This window comes from Scardinius erythrophthalmus (genome assembly GCF_964197995.2).
Source record: "Scardinius erythrophthalmus genome assembly, chromosome: 12".
In the NCBI taxonomy this organism is placed as follows: domain Eukaryota; kingdom Metazoa; phylum Chordata; class Actinopteri; order Cypriniformes; family Leuciscidae; genus Scardinius; species Scardinius erythrophthalmus.
Window position 1 is genome coordinate 572,012 of NC_138232.1, and position 22,841 is coordinate 594,852.

The 22,841-nt window shown below is 39.6% G+C and overlaps 2 protein-coding genes and 1 long non-coding RNA gene across 4 annotated transcripts in view; 2 read left to right on the plus strand and 1 right to left on the minus strand.

The window, feature by feature from the left end:
- On the plus strand, positions 1 to 9,956 carry wbp4 (WW domain binding protein 4). The gene is made up of 10 exons (XM_081380097.1): positions 1 to 250; positions 405 to 477; positions 561 to 623; positions 3,714 to 3,840; positions 4,943 to 5,122; positions 5,193 to 5,263; positions 5,344 to 5,419; positions 5,549 to 5,778; positions 6,403 to 6,626; positions 8,313 to 9,956. Coding segments are annotated over exons 1-10 (1,248 nt in total). The 5' UTR covers positions 1 to 248; the 3' UTR covers positions 8,515 to 9,956.
- Positions 9,562 to 22,841, minus strand: part of mtrf1 (mitochondrial translational release factor 1) — a 20,627-nt gene continuing 7,347 nt past the window's right edge. For both annotated transcript variants that reach the window (XM_081380098.1, XM_081380099.1), the window contains 8 exons: positions 14,082 to 14,170; positions 13,927 to 14,008; positions 13,740 to 13,847; positions 12,958 to 13,130; positions 12,694 to 12,811; positions 10,389 to 10,525; positions 10,110 to 10,208; positions 9,562 to 9,710 (listed from right to left, as the gene is read on the minus strand). In XM_081380098.1, coding sequence (XP_081236224.1) covers positions 9,621 to 9,710; positions 10,110 to 10,208; positions 10,389 to 10,525; positions 12,694 to 12,811; positions 12,958 to 13,130; positions 13,740 to 13,847; positions 13,927 to 14,008; positions 14,082 to 14,170 — 896 coding nt within the window. In that variant the 3' untranslated portion in view covers positions 9,562 to 9,620. The remainder of the gene's footprint in view (positions 9,711 to 10,109; positions 10,209 to 10,388; positions 10,526 to 12,693; positions 12,812 to 12,957; positions 13,131 to 13,739; positions 13,848 to 13,926; positions 14,009 to 14,081; positions 14,171 to 22,841) is intronic.
- On the plus strand, positions 16,585 to 21,059 carry LOC308699352. The gene is made up of 3 exons (XR_014031176.1): positions 16,585 to 18,454; positions 19,534 to 19,568; positions 20,206 to 21,059. It is a non-coding gene; the product is annotated as an uncharacterized lncRNA (long non-coding RNA).

A 22,841-nucleotide genomic window follows, 5' to 3' on the forward strand; every position in this document is an offset into this window, starting at 1 on the left:
GTATACAATGGGACATCCATTTATGGTTTTAATGTTGTTTATGATTATGAAGTAATCATTCAGCATCATATTTGTCAATCTTGTTTTAATTGTACATTTCCAATCCTTTGTCTCCAATCACGGTTTGTCGCGCGATCAGTGACGTCATTTTGAAGTGACAGCAGTGAGCACTCACCAGTGAGCATGTAGAATGAGTAAAACATTTATGTACATTTAAGGGAAGAAATTTGAAATTTCCATCCTTCATAATGTAAGTAATCACGTGGATTTTGATCAGACATCCCACGAACTCGCGCCTCTTGAGATCGGACTGTAAACGATGCGCTAATGCAGTGAAGTGTATGTATGTGTGTGTGTGTGTGTGTGTGTGTGTGTGTGTGTGTGTGTTTGTGTTTGTAATGCAGGGCTGATTACTGGAAATCCCAGCCGAAGAAGTTCTGTCAGTACTGCAAGTGCTGGATCGCAGATAACAAGCCCGTGAGTGAACCAATCCGAACCATAACCCTATTCCTCCTCTTCCACACTCGACCTGAATGTGTTTCCGTGTGTTCTTCACGCAGAGCGTCGAGTTTCACGAGAGAGGAAAGAATCACAAAGAGAATGTCGCGGCCAAAATCGCAGAGGTAAGAAACACTAACACTAGAGTTCTGCATTACACTTGAGGTTATGTGCACGGACTCTCCTTTGATTATGCTGTACGTCATATGCGTACTGAACTCAGTATGCGCTCATAGGGCCTGGCCATTTACCCACACTTGTGCTGTTTGCACTTGACCACTTGTGTACTTGCATGATGTATTTCCTGTATTTGGCGCAAGTGTTCAAGTAGGCATGAAGACTGCAAGTGTGTAAAACTTTTTGATTATCCGATGGGACAAAACTAATAGTGTTGCAAAAAATGCAAGTGTTTACAGAGCTTTATTTTGATTTTCAATTCTTTCCATTTCAAAATAAGCTTCTAAATGTCTGTTCAGCAGTCCCTATGTAACTGAAGACACCGTTTAAAATGGTGGTGCTTCTAATTAAGTGATAAAAAGCAGTTGAAAAATACACATAGTCCACTCATCTGTGCACCAGTAAAATGTGCAACACTTCATTTTACTACCAGTGGAATGTGTCCTCAACATCTAGCGATTTCCTGATCCTAGTGCATGATGGGATACGCCTAGCCTTGATATAGAGTGGGTTTAGTGTGCTCTTGGCATTAAGACATGGGTCTTGCGCACTTACTTCCTGTGTACTCGGTGTGTACTCAATGGGTGTTTCTCAAAACCAAGAATGCAAAGAACGGACTTGTGTTCTTGGGGAGAACGCTCTTGCTAGTTGTTCTTGGAAGAATGAACTCACAAGGTGACGAGCACACAGAACGCTGCTGACAGTTTGAGACAATGTGTTCTTGCTGGTATTACGCAATAATACCCCCGCACAGACGCCGTCTGCAGTACCCAAACATAACGAGAATTATTAACGATAACAGCCAGGCTTTATCGCCTAAGCCTACCCTCAGCTCAAGGGATTACTCTACAACTGTACACTATGTATATTCATAACAATAAAGCTACCTACGCTGGAGATTCTCACTTCCGAAAACGTTTGAGCGCATTTTCGATTCGCCATACATTTTCGAAAAATGCCAATATTTGAAATCTACACAGTTGATTTCTCGCATCAAATGTTCTCAGAAGTGAATTTAGTGATGAGATAGCGTACGAAATTGTAGAAAAACGACTTGCTGTATTGACCTCTCGTTCCTCGAATGCCGAAATGAATGCTGGGATTTTTCTGCCGTCAAGTTCACACAAGTTACCAACCTATGCATCCTCGGTAAAATGGGCGCGTCAAGAACACTTCCGGGATTTTTAACCGTTCTTGCCAAAATGCAAACTTGTGTATTGGGACGGTACTTGGGCAGCGACTGATGACGTTTCACAAGTCCATAAGAACGCAAGTTCAGGCAAGAACGCATATTGAGAAACGGCCATTGTGTACTCGGTGTGTACTCAGTGTGTACTCGGTGTGTACTCGGTGTGTACTCGGTGTGTACTCGGTGTGTATTCGGTGTGTATTCAGTGTGCACTCATTGTGTACTCGGTGTGTACTCGGTGTGTACTCGGTGTGTACTCAGTGTGTACTCGGTGTGTACTCGGTGTGTATTCGGTGTGTATTCAGTGTGCACTCATTGTGTACTCGGTGTGTACTCGGTGTGTACTCATTGTGTATTCGGTGTGTACTCAGTGTGTACTCGGTGTGTATTCAGTGTGCACTCATTGTGTACTCAGTGTGTACTCGGTGTGTACTCGGTGTGTACTCGGTGTGTACTCGGTGTGTACTCATTGTGTACTCATTGTGTACTCGGTGTGTATTCAGTGTGCACTCATTGTGTACTCGGTGTGTACTCATTGTGTACTCATTGTGTACTTGGTGTGTACTCGGTGTGTACTCATTGTGTACTCGGTGTGTATTCAGTGTGCACTCATTGTGTACTCGGTGTGTACTCATTGTGTACTCATTGTGTACTTGGTGTGTACTCGGTGTGCACTCATTGTGTACTCGGTGTGTACTCGGTGTGTACTCATTGTGTACTCGGTGTGTACTCGGTGTGTACTCGGTGTGTACTCGGTGTGTACTCGGTGTGTACTCGGTGTGTACTCATTGTGTACTCGGTGTGTATTCAGTGTGCACTCATTGTCTATCGGTGTGTACTCGGTGTGCACTCATTGTGTACTCGGTGTGTACTTGGTGTGTACTCAGTGTACTCGGTGTACTTGGTGTGTACTCGGTGTGCACATTTCCTGTGTGACCTGTTTTGGGCAGTCATATTTATGATATAGAAAGTTGAAATTATACTTAAATAATAATTATGACAAAAATAATAATTATGATATTAACATTTCGAAAGTATGACAAAAAATCATGATATATAAAAATATAATTAATTATGAAACATAACATATTTTTCTTGACTATATTTAAAGTCACCATGAAATCAAAATGATCAATTCTTATTTTTGGAAAATTGCTATATTTATTCTAAATTATTTATCCATGCACATCATTATTCGTTTATAGTTCATGTGCCTTATGTAATATATGCGTTTCTCTCAGATACACGTCACAATATGGGAAAAAAGATGATCTCATTGCTGTCTTTAAACAGCCTGATAAAAGTTGAGATGTTTTAACACAAAATTTGATTTAATAGGCAGAATAACTTTATTTCTGGGATTAAATCTGGATCCACTCACACGGAATGTATGCATTTCAATGCATTTCACATTGTATGGTGAATATTGCACAGTATTCTGAGTAAAGCATGCTGTCACATTACTTTTTTATGTTATACATTACGTTTAAAGTGAAGTTGCGCTGGTCTTTTCTTCCCTATAGTGCCGTATATCCGAGTAAAAGATGAGGGTTCACACTTTATTGGATGAGAACAAAACACTGAACTGAATTGATCTGAATAAGTACACTATTGTCTCCTGTAGAATCTAAAGTTGTCTCATATCTGATGAAGTTTGCATCACTGATTCTGTTATTGTCCTGTTTATTGCTGTTTATCATCTGTACTGTAACAAGCGCTGTAGAAATGAGCTGGTAAACAGAAAGTTGGCTGCTGCTGTCAGAGCTGCATGTGTGTGATGATAAGAGTGTGTGAGACGCTCTCTGATTGGCCAGCAGCGCTAATGTGACCCCATCAATGTTCCTGACAGATTAAGAAGAAAAGCGTTGCGAAGGCCAAACAGGAGCAGAAGATGTCGAAGGAGTTCGCAGCGATGGAGGAAGCGGCTCTGAAGGCGTATGAGGAGGATCTGAAGAGGCTCACGGCTCAGTCGTCAGGTCTCGTTAACAGTTACTTTTATAAGTAATGTGTTACAATATTGTGTTACTCTCGATAAAAGTAACTATTTGCATTGACTTTTCATGTAAAGTAATGTTACTTTTTCTCACCTGGCAGAGACTCGCTCTCTTTTAGTCCTTGCAGGTGTTTTTTTGAAAGTGTTTAACGCAGTAATGCATTCGACATCATAGCTTATACTGTTTTCTTTTCCAAACACATTTAAAATATGATTATATTCTGAGCACATAGAATATTTCCTGAGCCCTAGAGCGATGTATGCCATATAAAAGATCTCCTAACATTACCTATTATACAACTCTTTTTATTAAAAGTTATGTTTTGTTACTTAAGTACTTTTAGTCTGTTCCTGCACATGCATGAGTGACTGTGTTATGAAGGAGAGTTAGAATTTTAATTCAGTGTTTTAAAAACGTTTAAGCAAATTGATTAAACTAAAAAGTAATGTGCATTACTAAAATTACATAAAAAGTAATGCGTTACTTTACTCGTTACATCAGTAAGTAATCTGATTACATAATGCACGTTATTTTTATTGCGTTACTTGTTACATCAAAGTAATCTGATCATCTAATGCAAGTTGTAATGTATTACTTTATTCGTGAAATAAAAAAATGTATCTGATTACATGATGCACATTACTTTAAATCAGTTAAATCGTTAAATCAGAATAGTAATCTGGTAACGTAAGGCACGTTACTTGTAATGCATTACTTGTTACGTCAAAGTAATCTGATTATGTAATGCATTACTTTATTCGTAACGTCAACAAAGTAATCTGATTATGTAATGCATTACTTTATTCGTAACGTCAACAAAGTAATCTGATTATATAATACACGTTACTTGTATAATTGTTACATCAAAGTAATCTAATTAAGCAATGCACATTACTTGTAATTTGTTACTTTTCTCGTTACATAAAAAAGTAATCTGATTACATGCTGCATGTTACTCGTTACATAAAGTAATCTGCTTACATAATGCGTGTCACTTATAATGTGTTACTTCCCCCAACACTGATTTTCAACATGTTTACAGTCGCGTATGTGATCAAGCTGATGTCCTCGTGTCTCTGTGCAGGCGTGAGTTTGCCTCCACCAGAACCTCCGGCTAAAACACAGAAAAAAAACAAAAAACGTCCCGCAAACGTGCCGTCAGGAAACATGCCGTCAGGAAGCAGCAGCCGCAGCCGGCCCGATGTCTGGGTGGGAGGAACCACAGGCGACGGCCAGCTGTATTATTTCAACACCACCACAGGAGGTGAGACGCCACACATGAGCTTCACATGCACACGCGTGTCCGTGTTCTCACTGTGTGTCCGTGTCCTCAGAGTCGCAGTGGGAGAAACCGGACGGGTTCCTGGACGAGAGCTCGTCGTCATCAGCCGTGGGACACATGCAGGTCAACTAAATTCATCCGTCTGAGTGTGTGTGAGTCTGAGGTTGTGTGTGACTGATCTAACGCCACGTTTACATGCGCAGGATCCGTCAGCCGCTGCGTGGATGGAGGCCGTGAGTCCTGATGGATACATGTACTACTACAACACTGAGACCGGCCGTAAGAAACACATTCACAGACATATCTAAACACAAGAGCCTCCTTCCCTTCACCTCTGTACAGATAAAACCAGTTCGCATCGACACGCGGAAACGACTAAAAACATGTTTGATTTCTCATCCTGACCAGAATCCAGCTGGGAAAAACCGGATGGCTTTAGTTCGGAAGACATTTCTCCTCCTGGTGTTGAATCTGCTCGTGACGTGATGATAACGGCTGAGAACTCTTCTCCCGTTCATCCCGAGCCTCCGTCTGCAGAGGAAGACTCGTCTGACCCTCCCAAAGACACACCAGAGCCAGAACCAGAGCCAGAGCCAGAACAAACCAAAGAAACCAGCGGAGTGAAGATCAGCTTCAGGGTGAGACGCTGGCGGCCACACTCACTGCCACACAAACACTCAGGGGTGTGTTTCCCGAAACCATCGTTCTAACGAACATTCGCAAACCACATCGCAGAGTTGTGTGTGTGTGTGTGTGTGTGTGTGTGTGTAGCAACAGATCTCGACCTGCGGTTAGAAGCAGTTTCTAGTTTTCATGTGGAATCTATATCTGTTATTTTGTAAACATACAAGTGTCATTTACGTCTTTAGTTTGTCGAGATTTAAAGCGTCGTGTTGAAGAGTGCGCATGTGTGAGCGAGCTCTAGCGCGTAAGAACGAGTCTATGAGTGAATCTGGAAATAAAGCAGAATAACTGAGAAACATGAGCAATATTCCTCAGATGCCATGTCTAATTTATAGCGAAACATCTCACGTTAACTCGATCTCAAACAGAGTCATTTACAGCAGTTATTACTCTACACCTGAGTGACATCATTAACCAACGGCTGAACGACCAACTTACGACAATACAGGGAACAGTCGAGACTCGCTAGTTGATCTCTTCAGCGATGGATCGTACTATAGCAGTGAAGCCGCGAGTTACAGCGCGGTACGGGAAACACACCCCTGTACGACACGTCAATGTGTTTGTTCTCCACACAGAAAAGAAAAGACGAGCCGATCCAAACGTCATCAGACGACGGAGGAGAGAAAACCCCAGACGACGGAGGAGAGAAGAACTCAGATGATGGAGGGAACGCTGAGGAGAAGGAGGAAGAAACGAGCGCTCCTGTCGCAGTGAAGGAGATCGTGATCCCTGTGAAGAGAGCCAGAAAGATCAATCCATACGGATCCTGGGAACGAATCACGCCGGTGGAAGATCCATAGTAAGACTAATGTGTTCTTATGAGATATTGGGTGTAAATTCATCAGATGCTGGTCAAAGTAACACTGTGTGTTTGTGAATTACACTTAAAAACCAAATTATTAAAGTGTATTAGCTTTTATTTTTATATTTTTAGTTTCAATTTGTAATGTTAATTTTAGTTTAATTTTTAGTTATGTTAGGGTTTAGTTGTGTCCGTTAGTCGTCGTCGTCTTCTTCTTCTTCTCCTCTGGAAGTCTCTGATTAGAGGACAGTCTGAACACGAACCACAGCAATCCTGGACTCTGTAACTCAGTCGCTCTAGCGCCACCAACTGTCCAAAGTTCCACACACGTTAATGCTAATAACTTATGAATCGTAAAGGCTAGAAGCAAACATGTTTCCGCTGATTCCTTGGCTCAAGATGATTCGATCGCACCCTATGATGTCATTTTCTGTCATTGATTTTTTTTCCGCCATTTTGAATAAAAAAAAAAAACGACTTTTTCAAACTTTTTGCCAACAATAAAAACATGGAATTCAAACGATTCATCAAATCGTTCTCGAAATAACGTGTCAACGAAGAGCAGGTCAAAATGGATATGGTGTTATATCTCCTTCAGCGCATTCTGACCAAACTTGGTGTGTGTTATGACAACCATGACCTGAGGACACCTGCACAGTTTCAGCGCAGTGCCACCTAGTGGTCATGAGAAATGAAAAATTGCTATTTTTGCTTATAACTTCTGAACAGTTTGGCCTAAAATCACGAGACTTAATAGATTCCTTGGGTCATGCCTAAATATTAATACATTTAAAGTTGGCATGAAATGCAAATCCACTATTTTTTAAATCTATAACACGCATTTAGAATCTATTTTCTAAATGCGTTATTGATTTTATTATGAACGATTCATTTGCGCATGTTTCATCTTTTTTTTTAAAGTTTTGACCTTGTACTGTTTAATCAGACTGTCGTCACTGGATCTTCTGGTGATGTATGCAGGATTCTCCAATCGTTTAGTGCGATTAAGCTCCGCCCCTACAAGCTCACGCTCATCTGCATACATTTCTGACTGCCACGCCCACATCTCAACATCCAATCAGCAACTGATGCACGCAACCAAGTCCCGTTACACCCGGATGTACGTCACAATGCAGAAGAAAATATCTGATGCTGCTTCTGTCTCATAAACGTTTGACTTTCATGACGTTACTTCTTGTAATGTCAGCAAAACCAGCCGAAGCATCAGAGAGTGTCAAGTCAAGTCTCCTTCATTTATATAGCGCTTTTAACAATATAAATTGTAGTGTTAGGGTTTGTTGTAAAGATCATTAGTTATTAGCGGCCGCTAACACACACCGTTCTCACAGGAAACAGAAACTTTAATGTGTTCTGGCCGTTCATTCACACACAGTGTTTGAGCTCGAGAACACACACTCTGGAACAGGATCCAAGGTGATAACTAACAAGTTAATAACTAATGATCTTTACATCGGAAATGAATCAATCAAACTAACTTTATCTGGACAATAACTCTATTCTAGATCTGCTGTAAAGCCTGATCTCTGTTACTGTAATCTCCTGTTATCACTGTAAAGCTGCTGTGAAACTCTATATTGGTAAAGCGCTGTATAAAAGAAGGAGACTCGACTTGACGTGTGTGTGTGTGTGTGTGTGTGTGTGTGTGTGTGTTTTCGTCTGCAGTGAGAAGGTGGATCTGCAGCTTCCGCAGGTGGAAAGTTTCGCCCCGGCTCCATCCGTCGCCCCCCCGGAGCCCCGGCCCCCGTTTAAGGAGCGCACCATCACGTCTCTGGGGCCCGAAGACAGCGCCGGAACCACTTTCAGGAAGAGGAAAACCGAGAACGGCAAGTCCAGGATCCTCCGGCAGAGAGGGAAGGACGAGTAGAGACTCTCCACTACAGACTGAGACGAGTCTTCACAGCTTCTCCGCTTTAGGATTTTTTGTATTTTATAAATTGTTGGCAGGTGACGTTTTAACCGCCTTAAAATACTTTTTTTGTGAATATTTCCAGGAATCAGTTTTGCTTCTGAGGGTTTCAGTGATGATGTCTGGTGTGTGGAAGCTAGTTTGAAACACGGAATAAAAAATTGTGCAGTTGTAACTTTTCTCACAAGATATGAACTCATAATTGTAAGAGGAAACGCGCCAGATCTTTTTTTATTCCATGGCAGAAACGAGCTTCCATGCTGTGGTGAGAGTGTTTTAGAATATTTGTAATTTGGCTTTGAAGAATTAAAGCCATAGTTTAATTACCACTTAATGTCTTACAGATGAATCGAGACTTTCATTGCTCACGACATTCACCTCAAATAACATTAAAACTTTTTACATTAAAACAACAGAATTCCAGTTCCTGTGTTTTAGTTTAGGTTTTTTAGTTGTTATTGTATGTTATTGTATTTTTACAACACAGATATAGATCATATCATATTATCATACAGTGATAACAGGAAAATAATGCAACAAAGTTTGTTTCTGCTCTACAGAAAAAAAAAATGCAATTTCATTTCAGTCCCGTCTCTACATGATTGACCCTGAATAAGTGTGTTTTGATGATAGCGTGTCATCAGGAGTGTTTCTGTGCGCGTCTGATAGGCTCCGTGCCTGGATATCGAGTTGATAGTCGCTCTCCACACCCACATCATCAACACTAGTACAACCGTTTCATGATGAACACCACAACATGAAAACTTAAATTGTATGTATAAACAACTTACTCACATAATGTGATACATACTCAACAAAATATATGGCATAATATCAGCCAGCTCAATATACGGCATTAACATGTAAACATTAACAGTCTGACTGAAGGCTGATTGTCATGTGACCTGCAGTGATCGGTCATTCTTGCATATCTTAGTCTTATTTTTGACACTGAATGTTTTACTGGACGGACTGTATTAATGAGGCGAGACATGAAGCTGCTAGTTATACATATAGAATATAGTTTAATGACAGGAAATATGTACAGAGGACGTGTGTGTGGATCAGCTGATGTCGTGGAGTCTGAGCAGGTCGTGTTTCTCCTGAAGGATTCGGATCAGATCCTCCAGATCTTCGCCGCCCCGCAAGAAACCCTGCAAACAACACACACACACACACACACACACACACATATTTAGACAATTTTGCTGTTGAGCCACTTTAACCCTGTGAAGCCTGGCATATCTTTTTAAATGTTATTGAACCTTTACATGAACTATAAAAATGTGTTTTATGTTGAGTATCATATTTGATCCATCAGGAGGAATATGGAGGAAAAAACTCTTTAATTTTATTCAGAGTGAAATTGAGCAAAAATACAGTGTTTTCTGCAGAACCTGATATTTATATGACATTCTGATGATTGTAAATCAATGAGATCTTTATAATAGTATAGCAGATACTGACAAAATGCATATACAAATCAATATCTGCCAATAATATGATGATATTTAAATGCTTAGTTTATGATCTGTAGTTTTAAAACAGGTTACCTTGATGTCACGCGTCACATGACCAATCCTGTGGTCCGTCACTCGATCTTGACTGAAGTTGTAAGTGCGTATTCTGTCCGACTGACATCGAGAGCCCACCTGAGACGCACAAACACATGTTATTAAAAGTCTTTATAGATGTTAATATCAAACCCTGCACTGCAAACACTGATGCTGTTCCTCAGCGTCTCGTTCTCCAGCACAAATATCTAAACATTCTTCAGTCGAGACACATTTAGTGATGTCATCAGTTGTGTTGGGCTGGATTGGTGAACTGGCCTGTTGTCTGCGAGCGCTGTGCGTTTGCTCTCTCTGCTGTCCCATGATGCACTGGTACAGTCGCGCTCGGAGAACTCGCAGCGCCGTGTCGCGGTTCTTCAGCTGAGAGCGAAACTGCTGGCACTCAGCGACCGTTCCTGAACACAGAAGATAGACTGAGTCCAGACTCACCGTGGGAAACAGGACGATAATAGAATCAGTGATGCAAATTCAGCTGTAAAGAGGCCAAAGTGTCGTTATTCGGATCAGTTCAGTTCAGTTCTCATCTGATGCAGTCAAATCAGTAATATTACTGGGATAGTTCACCCAGAAATGAAAATTAGCCCATGATTTACTCGCCCTCAACTCATCCTAGGTGTTTATGACATTCTTCTTTCAGACGAATACAATCAGAGTAATATTAAAAATGTCCTGGCTCTTCCAAGCTTTATAATGGCAGTGAATGGCTGTTTCTGTTTTGAAGTCCATAAAAGTGCATCTATCCATCATAATGTACAATATTTTTTAATATAACTCTGATTGTGTTCATCTGAAAGAAGAATGTCATAAACACCTAGGATTGAGGGCGAGTAAATCATGGGCTAATTTTCATTTCTGGGTGAACTATCCCTTTAAGTGTCATAACTCTGTGTCATCATAACCCTATGTCTTGTCATAACTCTGTCTCATCATAACCCTGTGTCATCATAACCCTATGTCATGTCATAACTCTGTGTCATCATAACCCTGTGTCATCATAACCCTGTGTCATCATAACCCTGTGTCATCATAACCCTGTGTCGTGTCATAACCCTGTGTCATGTCATAACTCTGTCAAAATAACTCTGTGTCATCATAACCCTGTGTCATCATAACCCTGTGTCATCATAACCCTGTGTCATCATAACCCTGTGTCGTGTCATAACCCTGTGTCATGTCATAACTCTGTCATCATAACCCTGTGTCATCATAACCCTGTGTCGTGTCATAACCCTGTGTCATGTCATAACTCTGTGTCATCATAACCCTGTGTCATCATAACCCTGTGTCGTGTCATAACCCTGTGTCGTGTCATAACCCTGTGTCATCATAACCCTGTGTCGTGTCATAACCCTGTGTCATCATAACCCTGTGTCATCATAACCCTGTGTCATCATAACCCTGTGTCATCATAACCCTGTGTCATCATAACCCTGTGTCGTGTCATAACCCTGTGTCATGTCATAACTCTGTCATCATAACCCTGTGTCATCATAACCCTGTGTCGTGTCATAACCCTGTGTCATGTCATAACTCTGTGTCATCATAACCCTGTGTCATCATAACCCTGTGTGGTGTCATAACCCTGTGTCGTGTCATAACCCTGTGTCATCATAACCCTGTGTCGTGTCATAACCCTGTGTCATCATAACCCTGTGTCGTGTCATAACCCTGTGTCATGTCATAACTCTGTGTCATCATAACCCTGTGTCATCATAACCCTGTGTCGTGTCATAACCCTGTGTCGTGTCATAACTCTGTCATCATAACCCTGTGTCGTGTCATAACTCTGTCATCATAACCCTGTGTCATCATAACCCTGTGTCGTGTCATAACCCTGTGTCGTGTCATAGTCGTGTCATAACTCTGTCATCATAACTCTGTGTCATCATAACCCTGTGTCATCATAACCCTGTGTCGTGTCATAACCCTGTGTCATGTCATAACTCTGTGTCATCATAACCCTGTGTCATCATAACCCTGTGTCGTGTCATAACCCTGTGTCGTGTCATAACTCTGTCATCATAACCCTGTGTCGTGTCATAACTCTGTCATCATAACCCTGTGTCATCATAACCCTGTGTCATCATAACCCTGTGTCGTGTCATAACCCTGTGTCGTGTCATAGTCGTGTCATAACTCTGTCATCATAACTCTGTGTCATCATAACCCTGTGTCGTGTCATAACCCTGTGTCATCATAACCCTGTGTCGTGTCATAACCCTGTGTCATCATAACCCTGTGTCGTGTCATAACCCTGTGTCGTGTCATAGTCGTGTCATAACTCTGTCATCATAACTCTGTGTCATCATAACCCTGTGTCGTGTCATAACCCTGTGTCATCATAACCCTGTGTCGTGTCATAACTCTGTCATCATAACCCTGTGTCGTGTCATAACTCTGTCATCATAACCCTGTGTCGTGTCATAACTCTGTCATCATAACTCTGTGTCGTGTCATAACCCTGTGTCGTGTCATAACCCTGTGTCATCATAACCCTGTGTCATCATAACCCTGTGTCGTGTCATAACCCTGTGTCGTGTCATAGTCGTGTCATAACCCGCACCTGTGGGCAGGTGAACCACGCGTACGGCGCTGTCGGTGGTGTTGACGCTCTGTCCGCCGGCGCCGCGAGACCTGAACGTGTCGATACGCAGGTCTTTAGCCGCGATGTGAACGTCCACCTGCAGAGTTATTACACGACACACACATCAGAACACACTCACACACACACATTGAAAATATTTAGGATTCAAAAGCATATGAATGTTATTCCTGCAAGAAAAGTATTTATTAGTTATGATTAATAAAAAAGTGTATCCCGACGGACCTCGCGTGGCTGCGGCAGAACTATGACCGTCACGGTTCCCGTGTGGATCCGCTGCATGCGTGACGACAGACCGACTTCAGGAATCCTCTGCACTCGATGAGTCCCTCCCTCGAACCTCAGCCAGCGGAACACTGAGTCCCCCGAGATCCTGACGGCGGCGTGGTGAAGCCCTCCTGACACACACACACACCGTCATTTATTTATTATAAATAAATATTTATTTATTTTAATCTAATTTAATCTATTTAATAAATTAATAACTACCTATTATTTATTATTTATTTATATTAAACAAAATGTATATTTATTTATATCTAATTTAATCCATTTAATAGATTAGTAACCGATAATATTTTGTTGATCATAATCTGTGTCACGATTAGATTAATAATAGGTTTATAACTATTTTATTAATTTTAATTACATTTTTGATTACATTTTACTCTAATTTAATCTATTTAACAGATTAATTACGAACTAATATTTATTAGAAATAATATTTAAATTATTTGTATTAATAATTTAATAATACATTTTTTTTATTTTGTTTAATCTAATTTAATCAATTTAATAGATTAAAAACAAATACTTTTTATTTATTTTTATTTAATAGATTAATAACTCTATATTAATATTTCGTAATTAACTAATATTTCATAATTATTACTATATATGTATTATTACTATAAATAATGATGAATTATTTTGTAATATTAACTACTGTAATGGTCTGGTTTGGTTGAGTGTGAGGACCCCTGTGCCGGCGGACGAGTGAGGCGTACCGTAATCTGCCGGAGTGTAATTGCAGACCTCAAAGTCCCAGTGTTTATAGCAGGCGAAGCCTTGGTACATGTCGAAGATCTCTCGCGTGAACTGCTGGCAGATGTCTCCTACAGACACACACACACACACACACGTCACACACACACGTCAGCGAACCTCTGGTGTCTGACGGGAACGTGATCAAACCTCCGGTGGTCCGTCCTGATGCGACCTCGAGCACAACACTCCTGTGGTCCAGATCCTCGACGGGAACCAGCGTCTCCATCAGCTGCAACGGGAAAACAACATCTGACTTTCTCCTGACACCGTTCCTGACGGACGAGTGAAGGAACCTCCCTAACCTTCGTGTTGAGCTGCTTTACTCTTCTGCTCAGCTCTTCATGTTCCTCTCGCAGGAGCTCGAGCATCTGCTGATCTTCAGCACTGGTGTCTGGAACACATGAAGAACACATGAAGAACTCATGAAGAACACTGAGAATATGGAGAACACTGAGAATATGGAGAACACTGAGAACATGGAGAACACTGAGAATATGGAGAACACTGAGAATATGGAGAACACTGAGAATATGGAGAACACTGAGAACATGAAGAACACTGAGAATATGAAGAACACTGAGAATATGGAGAACACTGAGAACATGGAGAACACTGAGAATATGGAGAACACTGAGAATATGGAGAACACTGAGAACATGAAGAACACTGAGAATATGGAGAACACTGAGAATATGGAGAACACTGAGAACATGGAGAACACTGAGAACATGGAGAACACTGAGAATATGGAGAACACTGAGAATATGGAGAACACTGAGAATATGGAGAACACTGAGAATATGGAGAACACTGAGAACATGGAGAACACTGAGAACATGAAGAACACTGAGAACATGGAGAACACTGAGAACACTGAGAACATGGAGAACACTGAGAACATGGAGAACACTGAGAACATGAAGAACACTGAGAACATGGAGAACACAGAACATGGAGAACACTGAGAACATGGATAACACTGAGAACATGAAGAACACTGAGAACATGGAGAACACTGAGAATATGAAGACACTGAGAATATGAAGAACACTGAGAACATGGAGAACACTGAGAACATGGAGAACACTGAGAACATGAAGAACACTGAGAACATGGAGAACACTGAGAACATGGAGAACACTGAGAACATGGAGAACACTGAGAACATGGAGAACACTGAGAACATGGAGAACACTGAGAACATGAAGAACACTGAGAATATGGAGAACACTGAGAATATTAAGAACACTGAGAATATGGAGAACACTGAGAATATGGAGAACACTGAGAACATGGAGAACACTGAGAACATGGAGAACACTGAGAACATGGAGAACACTGAGAATATGGAGAACACTGAGAATATGGAGAACACTGAGAATATTAAGAACACTGAGAATATTAAGAACACTGAGAATATGGAGAACACTGAGAATATGGAGAACACTGAGAATATGGAGAACACTGAGAACATGGAGAACACTGAGAACATGGAGAACACTGAGAACATGGAGAACACTGAGAATATGGAGAACACTGAGAATATGGAGAACACTGAGAATATGGAGAACACTGAGAACATGGAGAACACTGAGAACATGGAGAACACTGAGAACATGGAGAACACTGAGAACATGAAGAACACTGAGAATATGGAGAACACTGAGAATATTAAGAACACTGAGAATATGGAGAACACTGAGAATATGGAGAACACTGAGAACATGGAGAACACTGAGAACATGGAGAACACTGAGAACATGGAGAACACTGAGAACATGGAGAACACTGAGAATATGGAGAACACTGAGAATATGGAGAACACTGAGAATATGGAGAACACTGAGAATATGGAGAACACTGAGAATATGGAGAACACTGAGAACATGGAGAACACTGAGAACATGGAGAACACTGAGAACATGGAGAACACTGAGAATATGGAGAACACTGAGAATATTAAGAACACTGAGAATATGGAGAACACTGAGAATATGGAGAACACTGAGAATATGGAGAACACTGAGAACATGGAGAACACTGAGAACATGGAGAACACTGAGAACATGGAGAACACTGAGAATATGGAGAACACTGAGAATATGGAGAACACTGAGAACATGGAGAACACTGAGAACATGAAGAACACTGAGAACATGGAGAACACTGAGAACATGGAGAACACTGAGAACATGGAGAACACTGAGAACATGGAGAACACTGAGAACATGGAGAACACTGAGAATATGGAGAACACTGAGAATATGGAGAACACTGAGAATATGGAGAACACTGAGAATATGGAGAACACTGAGAACATGAAGAACACTGAGAATATGGAGAACACTGAGAACATGGAGAACACTGAGAACATGAAGAACACTGAGAATATGGAGAACACTGAGAACATGAAGTCAAGTCAAGTCAAGTCAACTTTATTTATATAGCGCTTTTCACAATACAGATTGTATCAAAGCAGCTTCACAGTATTAAATAAAATAGTACATCAGTGTTTGTTTCTGGTGTAAAACATCCACATTTGGTAATGCAGATCAATAGCACTGTTGAATCGATTAATCAAATTAAGTATCCCCAACTGAGCAAGCCAAAGGCAACAGTGGCAAGGAACCGAAAAACTCCATTAGGTGACCTAATGGAGAAAAAAAAACCTTGGGAGAACCCAGGCTCAGTCGGGGGCCAGTTCTCCTCTGGCGTTAATGAAGTAGAGACCGGATTTAACTGTAAGATTAAAATATTATATGAATGCCTGGCTGAAGAGATGCGTCTTTAATCTAGTTTTAAACTGGGAGAGCGAATCTGAGCAACGAACAGTATCAGGAAGGCTATTCCAGAGTTTTGGTGCTAAATGTGAAAATGCTCTCCCTCCTTTGGTGGATCTGGATATCCTAGGTATGACCAGAAGCCTCGAATTTAGTGATCTTAAAGAGCGCGATGGATTATAGGGCGATAGAAGATCCGTTAAATAAACTGGAGCTAAGCCGTTTAGGGCTTTATAAGTCAGTAGCAATACCTTGTAATTAATACGGAACTTTATAGGTAACCAATGTAGTGATGATAAAATTGGTGTTATATGGTCAAACTTTCTTGATCTAGTAAGAACTCTAGCGGCGGCATTTTGGACTAACTGTAGCTTGTTTATTGAGGATGCAGGACAACCAGCTAATAAAGCATTACAGTAATCTAGTCTCGAGGTCATGAATGCATGAACTAGCTTTTCTGCATCAGAAACAGATAGCATGTTACGTAATTTAGCAATATTTCTAAGGTGAAAAAATGCTGTTTTTGTAACATATGAAATATGATTTTCAAAAGACAAGTTACAATCTAATATAACACCCAGGTCTTTTACTGTAGAGGATAAAGTAACAGGACACCCTACTATGTTAAAGTTGTATTGTGAGAGGTTTTGTGGGCGGTTTTTTGAACCGATAAGTATTACCTCTGTCTTATCTGGATTTAATAAAAGAAAATTGTGCGTCATCCAATCTTTTATATCTTTAACACACTCTGTCAATTTGGATAATTTAGCGTTTTCATCCGGCCGTGATGAAATATATAGTTGAGTGTCATCAGCATAACAATGGAAACTAATTCCATGTTTCCTTATAATATTTCCAAGTGGCAGCATATATATTGAGAATAATAGAGGGCCTAACACAGATCCTTGCGGCACTCCATAGTTTACTGGAGTTATGATCGATTTTTCTCCGTTTAAATAGACAAAATGGTAGCGGTCAGATAGGTATGATCTGAACCACACTGTAAAAAAAAAGTGTAATTTTACAGGTAATTGTCTGTATTTTTTTACAGAATTTTACCGTTTTGTCATTATACAGCAAATATCTGTAAAATAAAAGGCATTTGCTGTAATTTAAAGGTCCATTGTTAAATTTACAGGTAATTGCTTGTATTTTGGTTTTACAGCAATTTTACGTTTTTTAAAAGGAACTTGTCTGTATTTTTACAGAGTTATGTGTAATTTTACAGAAATTATAAAGTAATATTTTACAGATTTTTTCTGTGAAATTAGAAAACAAAGAAAAGAAGGTATAACTGCGGAAATCAGCATCTATTCAATATGTTTTCCTTTCAGATTATTAAGCATGTGGGGGTTAATGTGAGCTTTTTAAAGGTTAAATAGTAGTATTTGTACATACAGTAGCCTACCCTACATAGGCTACAGTAGGCCTGTATTGAATTATTTTTTATTTCACATTTTATTTTATACTCATTTTGATCATTATTTCATTGTCTTATTCTCCCATAATTTCATGTATATTTTATGAATATTTTTCCAAATCTCCGTTGCTTCACATTCAGGGCTTTGTGTGTGTGTGTGTGTGTGTGTGTGAGTGCGCGCGGAAATGAATTCAAATTCATTTCCGCTGTTTACTCCCGCCCACAACGGTTAACGTTAGCTGTAGCTGATCAGTCGAGTTTGGGCAAGCGGGAGATTTGAATTCAGTCTACTCTCGTGAAGTGGATTGTGAGATCAACAGTGGTGCAAAGCAATCGTATTCGTCAAGAGCAGCTCTGTGAGCAGGAGCTGTTGTTGTCTGTCAGACTGTCCGTTTGGATTCTTCGGAAATAAACGCCCTTTTCAGTGAGCCTTATTCGTCACGGCGGACATCATGCCAACCGATCACCGGCTGAGGTAAGAGTCTCATTATACTAAGTTAAATGTGAACGATATTTTATATTACATTTGTGTTACGTTTACAGTTTTCAAGCTAACGTTAGCATTCTTAAATGATGTTCAGTTAACTGGCGAGAGCTGGAGGGCAAAACACTGAAAATGTAGCATGCGTCTTTACATTTTTCATCTGTTTTAAGAACGATCAGTTGAACCCACACCTCAAAAGACCTAAAACGAGCTTTCGTAGACTTGTTATACATATCAAAGTCTGTTTAATTGTGTATAAAATCTTCTTTAATACGCGATAGTAACGTTATCTGTCAGTAAATCAGTCTCTTAAATGGCGGGACATTTTGAAACACTGTCTGGAAGCTGAAAACTCTTCTCTTAAAAAATATCCTTGGTTTTAATTATAAAGTTAGTAAAATTATAGTAACCACGTTTTTGGCGGATTTTTATTACCATTTTTAATAACCACAGTTATACTAAAAATAGGCCTACCATGTTTTTTTTTTTTTTTTTTTTTTTTTTTTTTTTTTCTCCTCTGTGTGGTTAAACCATAGTTAATTTCCGTAAGGGTTAACGTGGCTATCAAGACTGTTAAGAAAACGAATTCAGTAAATACTGTACTTGATGATACAGGAAAGCACATGAGACTAGAATATGAACACATCATGATAAATTGCAAATTCTGGCTGCATCTGCTTGCCAACACGTAACGTTAACGTTAGCTATAGAATGCATAGGCCTACATGTGCATATATTAGGCTTATAAAATAAAAGTTGATAGAATGTTTGTGTTCTGATGAAGAAATGAACTTATCTACATTTTGGATGGCCTGGGGTCATCATAGTAGCCTTTTTCATAGGATACTTTTGATCATTGGTTATGAAAATTGCATTGATCCAGATGAACAGGCAGTTACACCCCCAGGTGTCTCAGCTCAAAACATCACTGTTAGCCTTTCCTGCTCAGCTTCCAGATCATAGTCAGTTGAGGTTTGCATTGTCTCAGTGGAACATATTCTGACATGTGTAAATGTAATACTGAGTTGTTAAAAAAAATATATTTATATTTTTTTTGTGTGTGATTTCAGGTCAAGTGGAAAGCAGAATGATCATGGCAAACAAGGTATGGGAAAAAGTAATTTAAAATATTGTAATGGCAGAGTCTTCTGATTCCATAAGATTGCACTAAAAGTGGCAGAAAATGTCATTTGTTTTACACTGTATATTTTCCCATGTGAATATTCATTTGATCCTTGTGAGGCCACTGGAGCTGCACAAGGTTTGGTTTTGCTACAGTAACTGTGCGTTCACACCGCCGGCGGCGAGAGCGTCAAAGTGGCCGGAGCCATTTATTTTCAATGAGAGCCGGCGGCGAGCTCCGGCGAAGGCGGCGTGTCTTGGACGGCAAGAGGAGTTGAAATCAAGTCAACTTTATGGTAATAAGCTATGACGCGGTTCGGCGGCAACCAATCGGAATATAGAAGTCCTCCGGCTGAGAGGAAAAAAATCACGCATTCTAATCTACGTCAGAGCGTCCCCGAATCTTTCTACGGCGTCGGTGGCAGGGCGGCGAGAGCGAATTTTGCCGCTCTCGCCGGCGGCGGTGTGAACGTACAGTAAGACCACAATTGTGTTAGATTCCACCCATCTATTTACTTTTTTTTTTTTTTTTTTTTTTTTTTTTTGGTAGTGTAACTTGGCTCTGTCATTTAGAAACATGACTTTCACTTAATGACACATATCTCTACCTTTCATTCCAGCCAGAGGATCTGACGTTTATCTCAGCCTACCTGATGGAAAATTCTTGCTGGATGAATGACCTTCACCTTCAACTCAACCTTGCCAAGACACAACTGCTTATGGTTTCAGCCAATCCATCCTTGCTGTGTGATCCTGCTGATTTGCCTTATACAACATCAGAAAGATCCGGCCCTTCCTATCGGAGCCACACAACTCCTTGTCTAAGCTCTTGTTCTATCCAGACTGGACTATTGTAATGCTCTCCTGGCAGCTCTTCCAGCATCAGTCAAACCTCTGCAACTGATCCAGATGCTGCAGCAAGACCTAAATTCACTGCTTCACAAAATCACTTTCACTGACCTTTCCCTGGACTGTTCCCTGCTGGTGGGATGACCTGCCCAACTCAACACATTTTCAAGAAACTGCTAAAGATCCATCTTTACATAAACACTTGACCCAATAATACTAAATCTTTGTTTTAATAAAAAAAAGAAAAATTGTGCACTGTGCTACACTAACTGGGACTTGTCACTGCACTTGTTGCTTCTATTGTTCTCTTAATTTTAAGTCACTTTGGATAAAATGTAATTGTAAATGTTTGAAATAAGTTATATTAGAGTATAAAGGCATACAGCAATTGTCTTTTAATGTGGATATTTTTACTTGTTCTATTTGACATGTTCCTATCATTCACATATCTTGATGTTCAGTGTTTGTTTAATGAGTAATACTGTAAATGTGCAGGTATTCCGTACTTGTACATTTAGTTAATTTAACAGAAATTGACTGTAAATTTGCTATTATTAAGTACTTAATTAGAGATTGGTCAATGTTGTGAAACTGGATCTGCAAAAATTAAAACAGTAAATATACAAACTTTGTATTTGAATTTATGTACTTATTACATTTTTATACATATATTCATAGTTATTTTACACAGAAAAACTATATATTAAAAGATAATTACTGTAGATAGACAGAGCATTATTATAAAATAACTTTATAAAACCCTAAATTTACAGTTTAACCTTAAAGTTAAATGTTCTTTTTATGTAATTTGACATAATTTATCCGTTTTTCCACGGTTTAATAAGCCATTATCAACAGTAAAGTACTGTAATTTAATTAATTTTGACCGTAAAGTCAATTCTGTATTTTTACGGTTTTTGCCTGTAATTTTGTGAAATGGTTATTTGCTGTAATTTAACAGAACCCGTCTGGAAACTTTGCTGCCAGAGATTTACCGTTTTTTTAGGGGATTTTTTTTTACAGTGCAGCTTAATGCTTGTCCTTGAACACCGGTATAGTTTTGTAGCCGATCTAAGAGTATTGTGTGATCTATAGTATCGAACGCAGCACTAAGATCAAGTAAAACTAGTATTGAGATACAGCCTTGGTCAGAAGCTAAAAGTAAATCATTTGTGATTTTAACGAGCGCAGTTTCAGTGCTATGATGCGGCCTGAACCCAGACTGAAACTTTTCATAGGTGTCATTTTCTTGCAAGAAAGAGCCCAGTTGGGCAGACACAACTTTTTCTAATATTTTGGACATAAAAGGAAGATTTGAAATGGGTCTATAATTTGCTAGGTTATTTGGGTCTAATTGTGGTTTCTTAATGAGTGGTTTTATAACTGCCAATTTAAATGTTCTTGGAACATGACCTAAAGATAAAGACGAGTTAATAATATTGAGGAGAGGCTCTTCCACTATAGGTAACACTTCTTTCAATAGTTTAGTTGGTATGGGATCTAATAAACATGTTGTTTTAGAGGAAATGATAAATTTATTTAACTCTTTTTGTTCTATAGTTGTAAAGCACTGTAATTGTTCTTGCGGGGTGATAATCGAGGCTGAATTATAAGGCGCGATTGAGGATTGAACGTTTACAATTGTGGATCTGATGTTTTCTATTTTCTCAGTGAAAAAATTCATGAAATCATTACTACTAAACTGTAGTAATGATATATTTTGTCCAGGTGACGCTTGTTTATTTGTTAGTCTCGCCACGGTGTTAAATAAGAACCTAGGATTGTTTTGGTTATTTTCTATTAGTTTGCGGAGATGCTCAGCCCTGGCCGCTTTTAGGGCCTTTTTATAGCGTGACGTAATCTCTTTCCAAGCGATTCTAAAAACCTCTAAATTAGTTTGTTTCCATTTACGCTCTAAATTACGGGTTTCTCTCTTTAGAACACGAGTAGTATAGTTCGTCTAGTTCATCTGTTTGTTTAGGTTCAGGCAGCAGCTGAGACAGATCCGATAAGCAATTTGAAAAATTATCTATGGTGGATGGAAGGATTGTTCTGCCTAATCGATAACGCGGCGCAGCATGATATATTACCGGGGTACGTAATATGCAAGTTACCATGTAATGGTCAGTTACATCATCACTTTGCGGAATGATATCTATATCGGTTGGATCGGTTCCATGTGATATAATTAAATCGAGTGTATGATTAAAACGATGAGTTGGTCCGGTAACGTTTTGCTTAACCCCAAAGGAGTTTAATAAGTCTATAAACGCAGCCCCTAACGTATCATTTTGATTATCTACGTGTATGTTAAAATCTCCAACAATTAATATTTTATCGACATTGACCAATAGATCTGAGAGAAAATTTGCAAATTCTTTTAGGAAATCAGCGTAAGGCCCTGGTG